General features: G+C 37.5%; 1 protein-coding gene across 4 annotated transcripts in view; it reads right to left on the reverse strand.

The window, feature by feature from the left end:
* The window catches only part of ZMAT1 (zinc finger matrin-type 1), a 48,580-nt gene extending 32,553 nt beyond the window's left edge, over window positions 1-16,027 (reverse strand). For 2 of the 4 annotated variants that reach the window (XM_054544854.2, XM_054544853.2), the window contains exon 1: window positions 15,428-16,014. In XM_054544854.2, coding sequence (XP_054400829.1) covers window positions 15,428-15,965 — 538 coding nt within the window. In that variant the 5' untranslated portion in view covers window positions 15,966-16,014. Of the gene's footprint in view, window positions 1-15,427 lie in introns of all 4 variants that reach the window. The other 2 variants (XM_054544856.2, XM_054544855.2) reach the window with 2 other exon arrangements.
* Window positions 16,028-17,549: the final 1,522 nt, after the last annotated feature.

Below are 17,549 nucleotides of genomic sequence, written 5' to 3' on the forward strand. Positions count from 1 at the left end.
AAACCATGGCACATATATACCTATGTAACAAACCTACATGCTCTGCACTTGTATTCTGGAATTTAAAGTAAAATTTAAAAAATTTAAAAAAGTAATCCAATTTACAATAGCCACACGTAAAATTAAATACCTAGGCATTAACTTAAGCAAAGAAATGCAAGATCTCTATAATGAAAACTGTAAAACACTGATGAATTATATTGAAGAGGACACCAAAAAATAGAAAAATATTCCATGTTCATGGATTGGAAGAATCGATATTGTTAAAATCTCCATAGGACCCAAAGCAATCTACAGATTCAAAGCAATTCCTATCAAAACACCAATGACATTCTTCACAGAGATAGAAAAAAAAAATCTCAAAATTTATATGGAACTACAAAAGACCCAGAATAGCCAAAGTTATCCTAAGTAAAAAGAACAAAACTGGAGGAATTGTTCCTCCATTACCTGACTTCAAATTATACTACAGAGCTAAAGTAACCAAAACAGTGTGGTACTGGCATAAAAGCAGACACATAGACCAATGGAACAGAATAGAGAACCCAGAAACAAATCCACACACCTACAGTGACCTCATTTTTGAGAAAGGTGCCAAGAACATAATCTGGGGACAAGATAATCTCATCAATAAACAGTGCTGGGAAAATTGGATATCCATATGCAGAAAAATGCAGCTAGACCCCTATCTCTATATACAAAATTCAAACCAAAATGCATTAAAGACTTAAATGTAAGACCTCAAACCATAAAATTACTACAAGAAAACATTGAGGAAAATCTCCAGGACACTGGTCTTGGCAAAGATTTCTTCAGCAATACCCCACAAGCACAGGCAACAACATAAAAACGGACAAATGGGATCATATCAAGTTAAAAAGCTTCTGCACAGCAAAGGATATAATCAACAAAGTGAAGAGACAATTCACAGAATGGGAGAAAATATTTTCAAACCACCCATCTGACAAAAGATTAGTAACCAGAATATAGAAGGAACTCAAAGAACTCCAATGGAAAAAATATCTAATAATCCAATCAAAACATGGGCAAATGATTTGCATAGACAGTTCTCAAAACAAGACATACAAATGGCAAACACGCATATGAAAAGGTGTTCAACATAATTAATCATTAGCAAAATGCAAATCAAAGCTACAACGAAATAACATCTCACCCCTGTTAAAATGGCTTATATCTAAGACAGGCAATAGCAAATGCTGGCAAGGATGTGGAGAAAAGGGAATCCTCATACACTGTTGGTGGGAATGTAAATTAGTACAACTACTAAGGAGACCAGTTTGGAGGTTCCTCAAAAAACTAAATTGAGCTACCATATGATTCAGCAATCTCACTGCTGGGTATTTACCCCAAAGAAAGGAAATCAGTATATCAAAGAGATATCTGCACTGCTATATTTGTTGCAGCACTGTTTACAATAACTAAGATTTGGAAGCAACCCAAATGTCCACCAACAGATGAATGGATAAAGAAAATGTGGTACATATACACAATGGAGTACTATTCAGCTATAAAACGAATGAGATTCAGTCATTTGCAACATCATGAATGGAACTGGAGATTATGTTAAGTGAAATAAACCAGGCACAGAAAGACAAACATTGCATATTCTCACTTATTTGTGGGATCTAAAAATCAAAACAACTGAATTCACGGACATACAGATTAGAAGGATAGTTACCAGAGGCTGGGAATGGTAGTGGGGGGTTGGTGGGGAGGTAGAGATGGTTAATGGGCACAAAATAAACAGAATGAATAAGCCTAGTATTTGATAGCACAACAAGGTGCCTATTGTCAGTAATAACCATGTATTTTTAAATAAACAGTAATTGGGTTGTTTGAAACTCAATGGATAAATTAGGGGATGGATACCCCATTCTTCATGATGTGCTTATTTCACACTGCATGCCTGTATCAAAACATCTCATGTATCCTACAAATATATACACCTACTATGTACCCATGAAAAGTAAAGGCCGGGCATGGTGGCTCATGCCTGTAATCTCAGCACTTTTGGAAGCCAAGGTGGGTGGATCACAAGGTCAAGAGATTGACCCATTTTGGCCAACATGGTGAAACCCCATCTCTACTAAAATACACACACACACACACACAAAATTAGCTGGACGTGGTGGTGCGTGCCTGTAGTCCCAGCTATTTGGGAGGCTGAGGCAGGGGAATCGCTTGAACCCGGGAGGTGGAGGCTGCAGTGAGCCGAGATTGTGCCACTGCACTCCAGCCTGGTGACAGAGCAAGACTCCATCTCAAAAAAAAAAAAAAAAAAGTAAAAATTAAAAAGAAAGTAAATATTATTCTTTGATTACAATATAACTTATTACAGAAGAACCATTTCTTTTAAGAAAAAAGGAAACTATTAAAGGTTCAAGAATTCCTAAAATTTAACACTTATTTCTCTCCTAGATCAACCCTTAATTCCAGACTTCTCCACTATTAACAGTCAAAGTTTGAAACTGACACTCGAGTTCATAAATATCAATGCTGTTTTTTTTTAAAACACACCCTTTCATGACTGGGGCTCCAGGTCATTTCCATGAAGCCTATGAAAATACTAGTGCTCCTATAACTTTTCGTTTAGAATGGCATTGCCTAGACTTACTTCCTTTGACTCATTTCCTCAAACAAGTTCTTGGTCTCTTTTTTTTTAATCAAATGGCATAATATTCCTAGGATTAAAATCTCAGTCATTCTTCTCCCCAGAAACTTATTGACTCATATCAATTTTAGCTTATAACATTTTTCAACATCTACCTTTTCCTTTTAATTCATAACACTACCTAGTTCAGGCCCTCAGTGTCTTGGGTATCATATAGCTTTATTGTTATGTATTGAGCTTAGTTTCAAAGTATTATGGTAGATATTTTTGAGAGATAAGAAAGAACAAACATTTAATGAGGGCCTCTATATGTCAAAAATGATAGATTATCCCTTTAGACCTTAAGACAAATGTGCAAGGTAAGTGGCACATTTGTCTGAATGTTCAAAAATTTTGAAGAATAGAAAATTAGGATTCAGTGAAATCAAAATAACTTGTCACGTGTCATTTGGGTTTAGCTGGAACTTAACTTTGCATTATCTTGACTCTTTTCATCATGTATACATAACTGTTCCACATGTTGGAGATGACAAACTACGTGATGCAATTCCTAATTTCATGAAATTGACAATTTAGTAAGGAAGATGAGATGTGTACCGAAAGAACTATGATCCCAAGACCAACATGGTCTAAGTGTTATAAGACACAAGAAGGTACAGTGTGCTCCTGCTGAGGAATTTGGGGGAAAAAAGGTTTCTGGAGTAGAACTGATTTTGAGCTAAACTTTAAAAGATGTGTAAAATTCAAACAAAAAGAGTGGAATAAAAATATTTCAGGGGAGGCAAGAGTATGAAGGACAATAATGGAAAGCTTAGCATAAAGCCAAGTCATGATGGGCTTCACAAGGGCATATGGACTTAACTCTGCATTCAACAGGGGGAAAGGAGTGATTTAAGTGGGTATATCAGGGGTCAGTTTCAGGCTTCAGGATTGAACTAGAAGAAGGGCAGTGGGCACAGAATGGAAGGAAAGAATAGAAGAGGTATATCAAAACTAGAGAGTATTAAAGCTTGAGTTTAGAACTTGCTATGAATACAATAATCCTGTAGATTTATTACTTTTTTTTTTTTTGAAACAAGGTCCTACTCTTTACTCGGGCTGGAGTGCAGTGGTGCAATCATGGCTCACTGCAGCCTCCACCTCCTGGGCTAAGCGATTCTCCCACCTCAGCCTCCCAAGTAGCTGGGACTACAGGCACACACCACCATGCCCAGCTAATTTTTTTATTTTTTGTGGAGACAGGGTTTCACCATGTTGTCTAGGCTGGTCTCAAACTCCTGGGCTGAAATAATCTGCCTGCCTCTGCCTCTGCCTCCCAAAGTACTGGGACTACAGGTGTGAGCCACTGTGCCCGGCCCAGATCTATTACATTTAAGCTTAAGTAATGTTGTTCCTGATGCAGGAGATGGAGCTTTGACTTTACATGAAATAAAATCGTCTACAATTGTCAATGACAAATTCTCTTTGTGGGTGTAATAAAATAAATGTGTTGATGCTCTGATTTCAATCATTGAAAATTAAAATACATGAAAATATGAAATTATAAAAGATACTGGAGTGATGATTCACATTTACAATGTACTTAAAAGGTAGACTGTGAGTTCTGCAAGGAGAAAATAATGGAAAAAAAAAGAAAAATTAAAATGTACTTAAACGGATTTATCCAATTTTTTTCTAAGTAGCATGCTTTCCTAATTCAGTCAAATGGTTTATATCTACTCAAATATTCAGGAACAAATCCTAATGTAAAAACAATTAATCAATCAGGGTTTTCTATCACATCCACACACATAGCTTTTCAAAATCATACATGCTGAATTAAAATCAAAGTATCTGTGGGTGGTTCAATTCATCCATAAGTGATACTTATGATCAGTTAGGATGGGAATCGTTGCCCTACAGGACAGGCTTAGAATCTTACAGATAATAGCTGTCCAATATCTATTTGGTGACTAAGCTGATCGATACAAAAGTCTTGCCATCTAGAATGGTACTTATCAAGCTAAATTGTGCTTTAGTCTAACATGAAGAGATTTTTGAAAAAAAAAAGGATATATAAATGTACATCTTTTTTGCACTACTTCAAATCTACTTAATTCTCCAAAATTGAGGCTAAATAATCTCTGCTTTTAGCCTATATTTGGCCATAATCTCTTAGCCAAACTAGTCATTTGGTTCAACCTTCCACCACGGTTGTTTTCAAGCCTAGCTGCAGAGCAGAATCACCAATTAAAACATACCAGTGCCCAGAATCCACTCCAGACTAATTAGAATCTCTGAGAGTGGTTCCCAGTCATATTTTACTATTTGCTTTGCTTCTTAAAGCTTCCCAGGTGATACAAGAAGGGTAAGTATAAACCTTCTTCTAAAATGACAATCCTTCAATATTTTAAGACAGCATTATTTATTTAGGACATATTTATTCTTCCCTCCCTCTCTGCCCTATTTGTGAATTAATCCCAGTATGTCATAATTTCTAATCCTTTTATTAGTTTGCCTAAATCCCTGCCACTCATAAGGTATAACCTAAACACAATCACTTTAATACTGTAATAACAACAAATAAGTAAAATGGGACCACCTTTTTCACCCTGCTATTAACTAGCTGTGTGACTAAGAACATATCACAGCCTTTCAGATTTCTGTTTCTACCTGACTTTATATGGGTTGATGGAGATCAATGAAAAAATACGTTTTAGATGGGAATACATACGGAAGCAAAATTTTGGTGGGGTACTTAATTTTTTAAATTGTGGCAAAATCCATGTAAAATTTACTATCTCAACCATTTTAAGTGTACAGTTCAGTAGTATTAAGTGTATTTAACTCATTTTGAATATTTATCTTTTATTAATACAGTCTACAATAGCGTCACCATTTTTTGGTGGTCATATCATACTGTTGAGTCATGCTCAGCTTTCGATTAAATACATGGTTCTTTTTGATCTAGAACTGGTTAAAATATATCCCTCTAGGACATAGTTAGATAGAAATTCTTCTGGATCCCAAAACAGACCCAATATATACTTATATTTTTTATTTTAAGTTTCACCTTGTTAGAGTCAAACAACCATTTCCAGGCTTTCAAGATCTTTTTGGATCTTCTAGAATCTGCCACCAGGAGGCTCATGGAAGGGGGGTTTCCACTGAGAACAAATTTATAAAATGGGTGTTGTTTTCCAGAGGCTATTGTATACTGCCAAATTCTCCTCAGGTTCCATTTCCTCTAAATTTGACATGAATTTGATGATGTCTACTTTCTAAAAGTCATACCTAAGACTTGGAGAGGTTAAACAGTTTGCCCAAAGTCACACAGTTGATAAGTGTCAAAACCAGGATTCAAATCTAAGTCTGCCCAAGATTTCCCTGAGCTCGCTCTTAAGAAGGCTAGTCTTTTTTTTTTTTTCCGAGATGGAATCTTGCTATGTCATCCAGGCTGGAGTGCAGTGGTGTGATCTTGGCCCACTGCAACCTCTGCCTCCGGGTTCAAGTGATTATTCTGCCTCAGCCTCCCAAATAGCTGGACTACAGGCGTGCACCACCATGCCCGACTAATTTTTGTATTTTTAGTAGAGACAGGGTTTCATCATGTTGGCCAGGCTGGTCTTAAACTTCTGACCTCAGGTGATCCGCCTGCCTTGGCCTCCCAAAGTGCTGGGATTACAGGCAAGGCTAATCTTAAAAAGAGACTTGATCTCCAGGCTTGACATATGTAAGAAACATATGTCTGATTCACAAGAGATGCTAAATGTTTCTTTCGATCCACCCGACCCCCAACCCCCACTATTTGAGACATGATTTTTGGACTCCCAGGAAAAAATGACCAATAGCCAATTCTGAAAGTCGAGAGGAAACTGGTGACAATACAGATGTCTTTCAGCCTGTTTCAGGGTGACAGCTTAGAGGAAAGGCCAGCCTCAGGGAGCAGATGTTCAATTAGAGGACAGGTGAGCAGATAATGTTGACTGTGAGGAAGATGACTGGGACAGGAACTAATGTTTACTGAGAACTCACTACCTGCCATGAATAAAACTGTTCTGGCATAGAATTGGGACTTAGGAGCTGATTCTAGTAGAAATGGGAACCAAGGGATAGCTGAAGAAACTTGGGGGCATCTTCCTCTCTTTTATTCTTTATAATCTCACCATGTCTTTTCTCTTCCTTAACTGATTAGAATATGAAATGAATCTGTTTTTATTGGTTGGTTGTTAAGTGTGGGTTTATACTGATTCTTAATTCCGAAAGTAGTAAGAGTTGTAAAAAGCATTAGGATGAGAGAGACTGCATTAGTTTTCACCCTGCTATTAACTAGCTGTGTGACTAAGAACATATCACAGCCTTTCAGATTTCTGTTTCTACCTGACTTTATATGGGTTGATGGTGATCAATGAAAAAATATATTTTAGATGGGAATATATACGGAAGCAAAATTTGGTGGGGTACTTACAGAGGACCCAAACACCTAGTTGCTTCCAAATACGAAGCACAGAAGATGATTTAAAGTTTTAAGCAGCTATACAGTTAACACAAACCTTTAAGGGCCTAAAAAATCAAAGGGTCCCAATATTTCTTCTCCTACTCCTCCATCATCTTTATTTTCTTGTCTACGTCCTAACCCTAAAGCTGGTTCTCTCCAAAATATCTCTTTGTAAAAATCTATGAAGCATTTCTATTACCAAGTGTAATATTTTAATAATTGCAACTAGAGTTAAAAAGAAATTTTTCTGCAAAATTAATATTTTGGTTATGATTTAGGTACAATAGTTGAGTTTTCCCCAATGATAAATGTACAAAATTCATGGCAGATGGTCTTTTATCTTTCAATCTAATTAAGAAATTAGGAGAGCTAGGGTTAAAAATATAAACAGATTACATATTAGAATATCAAATTACAATATACTGAATATTGTGAAGTATGATTTCAAGTCTCATCTGGAAAAAATACACTTCTTTGAAAATGGTATGGTAAATACTTCCTGGTTAATTTTAGGCATATTTTTTCAATATTTCTAGCCTAAAATTTTTCAACTGTTCTTCATTCCCTGGTACATTTGAATTTTTTTATGCTACTATAAACTTGGAAAAGAAATAAGGATAGAGAAGCAAGTTTTTTTTGTTTTTTGAGATGAAGTCTCACTCTGCCGCCCAGGCTGGAGTGCAGTGGTGAGATCTTGGCTCACTGCAACCTCTGCCTCCCGAGTTCAAGTGATTCTCCTGCCTCAGCCGCCCAAGTAGCCGGGATTACAGGCATGCACCACTGTGCCTGGCTAATTTTTGTAATTTTAGTAGAGATGGGGTTTCACCATGTTGGCCAGGCTGGTCTCGAACTCTTGACCGCAGGTGATCCACTCATCTCGGCCTCCCAAAGTGCTGGGATTACAGGCGTGAGCCACCATGCCCGGCCGAGGAGCCTACTTTAGTGAAACTTGGTATTGAGATCTTAATGACATAAAGGCACGCTCTCAAATATGAAGTGGAATATACCATCTTTAAAATATACAGGAATTTCTGATGCTGATGTCATTTATTTCCATTTTAACATGAAACAAAAGCAGTGGGGAATAAGAAAGTACTATCAAAAACTAGGTTCAAAATGGGAAGATAACCTATATCTGATAATGAAGTAAAGGTTTAAAAATAATAAGATGTGGAAAAGATAAGACCAATGTTTACTAGATGGTCCCATTTATACTCAGGGTATAAGAGGGTAAAATTGCTTTGCAATGCTGTGCTTTGTGGTAATAAGAAACTATTCAAGTTGCCAACTGTTAACAAATTAAGCATAACTTTTAAATATATATTACTTTCCATAAATACATCAGAAAGTTCTTCAGAGTGGAGAAATATGGTCATATAACAAAACTATGACCTATATGTACAGAGTTTCAATTTGGGATGATGAAAAAGTTCTGGAGATGGACAGTGGTGAAGCTTGCTTGACAATGTAAATGTACTTAATGCCACTGAATTTCACACTTAAAATGGCAAAGTTTATGGTGTGCATATTTTACCACAATAAAACATAAAATAAAATATTGAAAAAAATAAAAGATAAAAGCATCTGAATCACTGCATGAAAGACAGCTGCCCTGTAGAATCAACCTGCTGCTCAGAGAAAACTGCATGAGCAAGTGATGGTTGTTTTGCTACCATGACATAAACAATCCACTTTTGAATAACATTTATGATGGTTATTTGAAATGAAACGGTAGTTTTGTGACAAATTATAAATGGGATCTGATCAGAGAGCTCATATATTCCAGTAATGTATTTGATTACATTTAAGTGTGGCTTCAGCATTTGGTGGGAGAATGAATAAACTCCAATTTTCTATAAATAAGAGTGTTTTACCTCTTCATTTCCCTCTTACAAGAAACGTTTTCATGACCTAAGAAAATAAATCTTTCATAATAATTTGTAATGGGGAGAAAAACTATGACCTACAGTACTGGGATGTAGGAAAAAAATAAATAAGATATTGAGTTGGTCAAACAGATTCAAATCCCATCTTTACCCACAACTATATAGCCTTCAGCAAATTATGTAACCACTATGGACCGTTTTTTATTTCACCTAAAAGGTACAGAAATACAATGTGTAATTTTTAATTCTAGGATTTGGTGAATGTTAAATGAAATAATTTTTAAAATGTTCAACACATGTAGGCACTTGATAAAGTATGCTTGTTCACTAATCCAGAAGCTTTGAATTTTTTACTTAATATTATACATAATCATTTTATTTAGACCAGAGTTATTTTAGAGGTCATCTAGTTCATGGCTTCTGAAACTCGGCACTATTGTCACTTTGGGCCGGATAACTGATTGTGGTGAGGAGCCTGTCCTACGCATTGTAGGATATTTGGCAGCATCTTTGGCCTCTGCCAATCAGATGCCGGTAGCATTCCATAGTTGTGACAACCAAAAATATCTCCAGACAACGTCAAATATCCCGTGAGGCAAAACTGCCTCCAGTTTAGAACCAATCCAATGTCCTCATTTCATAAATGAGGAAGCTAAGGCCCAGAGAGGTAATAGGAATTAAAGAATTGAGGGAGGTAAAATGTAAAACGTATGATTCTAGACTCAGGTGGATTTGGTCTATCAAAAAATTCTAGTAGTCCGGGAAGAGACAATAGTAATAGTAAAGGGATGTTCTTAAGTCAGTAAAATGCAATTAGGAGTACTAATAGCTCACATTCTATGGACTTGGGCATTACTAAAATCCCTTATGTTGATATAAAATACTCAATTCAGTTTGTACCAGAATATCTGCCTTCAATGATATAAAAAGCGAAGAGGTTGACTTGACAGAAACTTACTTTTTAGCTACGTTTGTTGGATTGTGCCTACTCCAAATAGCAGCACTATTATGTGAAAGTAAAGTAACATTAACTTCCGCATTCAAAAGTGCAGCTGAGTGTGAAATCCAAATTATCATATTTGAAACTTTCTAATTAATGCTACTACATAACAACAGGCAATTTAAGATGAAATGCATTTTTATGACAAAAATAAAACATTTATGGCTTGAGTGAGAATAACGAATTTGGTCCACCCGTGCTTATGGAATTGTAAACCATGCAGGATCTCTGAGGAAAGGAACCAGAAAATTACCATATTTCTTCAGTTCCGGGCAACAGAATTCTCTGTTCATTCCAATTAAATGTTCTTTGTTAACCCCCAAGTTTAAGCTATTCAAATTAGGTGACTCTATTTTAGATATAACTGGCTATATTTAATAAAATGAATCTCACTTGCATTTGTTAAATGACAATTAGGTTGAGTTGCACAAACCCCCAAATTTCCTCCTCAGGATAACCCGTCAGATGTTTATGGGAAAAACTTGCTATTAGATGTTTTAATGCTTTGCTGAAGTGGGAAGTTCACAGGCCAACTGATCTTGATGCAAAAACATCTAGCATTATAAAGGATTCATTGTATACCCTATTTTAATAAAGTAACAAAAATGGAGCAAACTTCAGGACTGGCTGCAATATCATAAACATAAATCTCATTCTCAGTCACACATTTAAAGTCAGGCATTACAAAATCTGAGAAATAATCATTTTAATTGTGCAAAGAGCACATGTGCTATATTTTCCATGATTACACTTTTAAACTCCCTCAAGCATTCTTGATTAAATAGAATTTAAAAAAAACTGACTTGACCTTTGCAATCTTTTAATACCATCAGAATCGTAGAAAAGAATGAGCAGAGCACAGCACTAAGTTATAGGAGACTGGGGAACTGAGTTAACCTACACAAAATGTTTTAACTCTTTTTCCCCTAAAGGTCACACTTTGTTTAAGGAGTTTTCATGAATAATAGCTGTGGTAGAAATGCAGATCTGTACCTCTCAGCATGATGACCACTCACAACTATAACGCTATCTAGTGTCCTTAGTTTTTCAGTTTATAAGATTAACACCTGACTTATGAGTTTGCCAAGTTTTAGCTACTTTACACAGTTATCACAATCAAACAAATAATGAAGGGTTTCCCATGGCATGTTAACAATCACAAATTACAACAGAATTAACAAAATAATTGGGAGTACTAGTTATATGTTTAACATTTACATTGTCTTTATTTAAGCCAAGTCCTTTACCTTCATAATCATAAGCACTTTGTGGCTAGCCAGCTCAGGGTTCATGCTTGTGAAGTCAGAAACTGAATTAAGGTACTGTGTAAATCCATTAATACACTTGATCCCATGACAGCTACTTTGCATCAGAAAGCCACCAAATACATGGCATTCATTCCAACAGGTTAGTAAATGTGAATGAATCTGCAAGGTTGGTTTCAGATGAGAAAGAATCAAAGTTTTTATCCTAACCGATATGTAATAAATATAGTAGGGGGTATGCTTAAGTTAGTCTTTACAACAAGCTTAGTTAGTATTTTCACATACTGAAATCTAATAGAGAGGGTCAGAAACGAACAAATAATAATTTACCTCTCTCCAGACATCTCCACCTGCCAAATGCAGAGAATTAAAAACTAATTCTGTAACAGTTTACTATTCTTCTCTCACACCAACATTAGATTTACAGTACAATTTGCTTTACTGTGCCTGTAGTATATAAAATACTATGAGCTACAGAGTACAGATTTATAATAAACAATGGAATGGTCCTGTGGCTCAGGATTCTGACTAGTAACATTTAAAACTGCATTCCTTCCCTTATTTAAATATTTTATAATTTTACTATCAAGCACTATTATTGAGTTGTTTAGTATAGCTGTGTTTAATTTGTCCGTATATCCTTAACACTAAGCATAGTGCCTGGCACACACACATAGAAGTGTTCAATAAATGATTCCTGAATACATGAAAGGTTACTCACTAGATTTTCCTTTTCTTTCTTTTTTTGTTTTTTTGAGACTGAGCCTTGCTCTGTTGCCCAGACTGGAGTGCAGTGGGGCAATCTCCGGTCACTGCAACCTCCCACTCCCAGGTTCAAGTGATTCTTCTGCCTCAGCCTCCTGAGTAGCTGTGACTATAGGCGTGTGCCACCACGCCCAGCTAATTTTTTTGTATTTTTAGTAGAGACAGGGTTTCACCGTGTTAGCCAGGATGGTCTCCATCTCCTGACCTCGTGATCTGCCCGCCTCCGCCTTCCAAAGTGTTGGGATTACAGGCGTGAGCCTCCGCTCCCAGCCTACCCACTAGATTTTCTTATGGTGGTCTTACTATCATTTGACTTGAAACTTTACTGAATAATATGGAGACAAATGATAGTCTTGTTAGGTCACTGCTACACAAATGGATTAATAGCTAAATAAAAAGCCAGAAGGTCTTCCAATCTAAAACAGGATACATTTGATATATTTTTTCTTAAAAGGAAGAGGTAAATTAAGCAATATATATTTTTTTACTATGAATATACTGGAACATTATTCCTCGGTGAAAATTCATTTTTGAGCCATTAAACATTTTTGAAAAATGAAATATGAAGTGTCCTACAAAATCTCATAATTCCCTTTACTGTGAATTCTGAGTGTATATATGTCTTTTCAGATGGCATTTCTTTTCTTTCTTTGTTCTATTTCTAGGTTTACTGCTCAATGTCCCATTTGTAATCTTTGAAAGCTTCTAATATTCCCTGTTTGCTAGTTTCTAATCTCCATTGACATTTGTTCATTATCCACCCCAAGACAGATGAAATCCTCAAGAATAACAGCTACAGTTCAAAATGGATCAGCAAATGCTTTTCCAAACCACTTTTAATGATCCTATAAGGAGTGGACTTGCAATAATTGAATCTTGACAATTCTTTGACATCTTTTAGAGCAATCTCTTAAGTAGGACTTAAACAAGCAAAAGATACTGGCACACCACCAAGTCACATTTTCCTTTCTTCTCCTTTATCCGCCATCATAATTGACAACCATTTATGGCATATATATATATAGAATATATATATACATACACATATATATATAGAATATATATACATACACATATATATATAGAATATATATACATACACATATATATAGAATATATATATACATACACATATATATAGAATATATATACACATACACATATATATATAGAATATATATACACATACACATATATAGAATATATATACATACACATATATAGTATATATACATACACATATATAGTATATATACATACACATATATATAGAATATATATATACACATATATAGAATATATATACACATATATATAGAATATATATATACACATATATATAGAATATATATAATACACATATATAGAATATATATATACACACATATATATATAGAATATATATATATACACATATATAGAGAGAGAGAGAGAAACAAAAATATTTTGAGGCCTAATAGTGTTTCGAACAGTGTAATATATAAAATGTTTGCCATTTGTTAAGTGAAAAGGTGAGAGAATTTTAGTTTGGACTGAATAGTGAATGAAGGATATATAGTTAAAATGAAATGGTAAGAGAGAATTTTTAGGTTAACAATTATATTTGGTTTTTCATATGCCAGTAAATTGTCTCAACACTAACTCAACATAGATCTCATTATTCACTGAATGTCAGGTGATAACTATCAGAAAAGGTTTCTTACGATTTATGAGTTATTGTTCTAGTGCACAGCCATGGAAATGTGATTGAAAGAATATCAATCCAGAACAGCAAAATCATGGTTGATACTTTCAGATCTGAAATCAACCCTCAGAGTGTGGGTAGTTTTATTCCCTTATTTCAAAAATGTCAATACCCAAATCGAGAGGGCATGGGGCCTGTTCAGGGTCACAAAGTCCAGTGAATTAATTAGCAGCTGAACCTACATTAACTGCATCACACTCCTATGCCAGGGTGCTCCTCATTTTACTGCCTAGCAATAATATAGGTAAGGTATTGCTCCTACTTCATGAAATTAGCTCTCTGAAAGCCTTTAATATTTGCATATATTAAAAGATACTGCAAACAAACCAGTTACATCACCAGGCAAAAAGCCATATTTTTTTTTTTTCCATGAGATACTGGTCTTAAACTTTACTGTGAACAGACGATGAGAGTCAAATTGAATTGTGATCTTGATGCCTATAAAACCGCTCTTGCCTACTAGCTGGTTATGGACATAAAGGTTGATATAAAAATTTAAAATCCAGATTTCATGTTTCCATCCATTCAGGCTGACTGAAGACACTAAATGGAGTCTTTCAAAGGTTGACTTTAGTAAGAGAGTTGATAAATAAAACATTACAGTGTATTTCTAACTTCCATATTTAATAAGTGGCATTTATGTAATGTGCCTATAAAAATATTGTAAGGGATTCTTTTTCTACTTTGCCATTCCTCCAAAGTGAAAGGTGTGAAAGGTTATGGAATAGCACACAGGGATATATCATTTAAGAATGTGAAGAAGAGATTATTTTTACGCGATAATTTTAATGGGGTATCTTCCTAAGAAAAAGGAATTTACTTTCCTCTATTTTGGTGTCCACAATCTTTCACTTCGGAGGCAAATTAGCAACATAAGGTAACACAGCAAATTCTGGAAATTAATTACGAAATTTACATGGCAAAATGCTTTACTGGGATGCTCTGCAGTGGAATGGTCTCCACCAGCTAAGAACATTTCCCAAACTGCTTTAAAACACATTTCAATGGCAAATTTTACAGTTTGCTATTAGTAGGCTGTTTACAAGTATACAGAACTTTGTGTGAATACCGCTTATATTGATACAGTCAAGAAATATCTTTTTATGTTAGGAGTAATATGTGTTGGTAGGTACAACAGAACTTATTAAAAGCCAAACCACCTTCAAGATGGACCTGTAAACCTTGCTTTACTAGGTCACATCCTCAAATAGCCAAAGAAAACTCTCCAAAGTGATTCCTGAAATCTGTACTTCTGCCACACTCTCTTCCTCTTTCCCTAGTAGAGTCCCCTCCACCAGACCTTACCTTCCTAAAATCCGACAGATCTTACTTTAAAGCTCAAGTATACACTTGTAACCTGCCCAAATTTCTAACGTCATCTCTCTGTAAATATTCTACTTCGAGTTTCTACACTGCAGGACGTTGAACACCAAAGGGGGGTTTACTCCCCCTTATTTCTTCGGCATTTCCTATCTCCGCCCCTTTCTCCATCGGTCCCCCTTCCCTTATCCTTGACCCTCTTGGCCCACAGCACTTCTACCTTGCCTCCTCTCTCTTCCAAATCACACCTCAGCTTCCTACAGCACACTAAGGTGTCCTGGCTGGGAGAGAAATTATGTGGTATTTTTTTTCCCTTCAAACTCCTGCCTCGTGAGTACCTGCAATTCTTTTGCCTGGGGGCCCCCATCCTTTACAGGTGGGAGAGGTAGGGAAGGCCCTCTCTGCTTCAGTCCATCTTGCACACTCGGGGCTAATACGGCGGGGCGGGGCGGGGCGAGCTTGGCCTTTACTGCGCCACGGCAGGTGGGGGGTGGGGCAGTGGCGAACCGCGCCCAGCCCAGTCTCGGACGGGCTGAAGAGAGGCAGCGAAGGAGATGGGGCCGCCCCCGCACCCCGGGACGGGAACTCACCTTCTCTGAGGCAAGGGCGGGTGTCTACTTTAAAACTACTGCCCCCCCTCCCCGCCGCCGCCATAGTGGAGCCGCCAAAGCCGCCGCCGCCGCCGTCGCCACAGCCACCGGCAGGCGGGCAGGCAGGGGCGGAGGTGGCGGAGGAGGCAGGAACAATTACTGCCGCCGCCGCCGCCGCCGCCGCCGCGCAGGCGGTGTAGGAGGAGGAGGAGGCGGCAGAGACGGTAGCTTCCTGAGGGGAAGACTCCGCCGCCAGCGGGGTGACTGTGCTCGGCGCCGCCGCCATCGCAGCGAGGCGCGCGGACAATTGCACTTGCGTCTGGATTCCGTTAAGCTCCTTTAGCCCCGCCTTCCGTTAGCACCACCCCCTTGTCCCTCTTTTCAACGCTTCAGCTCGAGCCTCGTTCTCGCTCCTCTGTCCACCAATCGGAGAGCTTTAAGCCGCCGGCCGTTTCCCCCTCCCCCACTGCATTGCGTCACCCCACCTCCCTTTGGAGGGGAAGCAATGACGGCCAAGGGCAAAGGGCAAAAAGCGCGGGATGTAAGAGCACGTGGGCCTCGCACAGTGAGGCTTCTTTGGAGAGCTAATCTAAAACCAATTTAAGAGGAAAAAATGTCTGGAAACCTATTGATTTCACGTCCAAAATATCTCTGAAATATATCTTCACCTGGCTTTTTTTTTTCTTTTTCTTTTTTTTTTTTTTTTTTGAGGGAGAGTCTCGCTCTGTAGCCCAGGCTGGAGTGCAGTGGTGCGATCTCACTCACTGCTACCTCCGCCTCCTGGGTCCTGGTTCAAGCGATTTTGCCTCAGTCTCCCGAGTAGCTGGGATTACGGCATGTGCCACCATGCCCAGCTAATTTTTGTATTTTTAGCAGAGATGGGGTTTCACTATGTTGGCCAGGCTAGTCTTGAATTCCTGACCTCGTGATCCACCTGCCTCGGCCTCCCAAAGTGCTGGGATTACAGGTGTGAGCCACCACGCCCGGCCCCTGGCTTTCTTAAAGCACTTAGTACAGAGAATAGAACAGAGTCTTTCGTCCTGACACATTGTTTTCATGGCCTCTTAAAGGACTGCCTATCTATCGATCTGCCCATCTTAATTACAATAAATTCCTGTGAATTCAGCACCAAATAGAAGTACTAGAATATTACTGATAATTTAAATCTCATCTTGTCCCCCCAACCTCTCCTCTCAAAGAAACCAATATCCTGATTTATATTTATTATTTCTTTGCATTTTAACATATATTCTTATCACATAGATATGTGCCTAAATAGTGTTGTTTAGTTTTGATTGTTTTCAATTTTCACAAATATTTATATCTTTTTCTAGGTAGCATTCTGGGACTTGTTTCTGCTTTTTTTTTCCCTCAAGCAATACTCCCACCTCAGCCTCTGGAGTAGCTGGGGTTACAGGAAGGAGCCACCATGCTTGACCTGGGACTTGTTTCTTTCATGTAACATTCTGTTTCTAAGATTCATCTATGTTGTTGCTTGTAGCTGTAGTTATGCACTGTCGATGCTGTAGGATGTCTCACCCTTTTCCTTATTGATGGGCACACCTCCTGGTGCATTTGTGCAAGTCTCCCTTAAGTATTCTCTCCTTTCCAGTCTTAGATCCATTGCTGTATTTCAGTCCTCATGATATATGGTCAGAAGTATGGCATCTACCCCACTGATCTTCTTTCCTCTGATCTCAATCCCTCCAATCTATTACCAAATTGTTGCCAGTCGTCACTGGCTGTCCAGTGCTTATTGGACAAAGTCAAAAGACACAGTTTTGCCCTGTTAGTCTCCCCATTCACCTCTTTGACCTCATCTCTTTCCACTGTCCCCATCTCTCCCCTCTGCTTTTACTTTGATTTAGCA

Source organism: Pongo abelii, chromosome X (assembly GCF_028885655.2).
Source record: "Pongo abelii isolate AG06213 chromosome X, NHGRI_mPonAbe1-v2.0_pri, whole genome shotgun sequence".
NCBI classification, from domain to species: Eukaryota; Metazoa; Chordata; class Mammalia; order Primates; family Hominidae; genus Pongo; species Pongo abelii.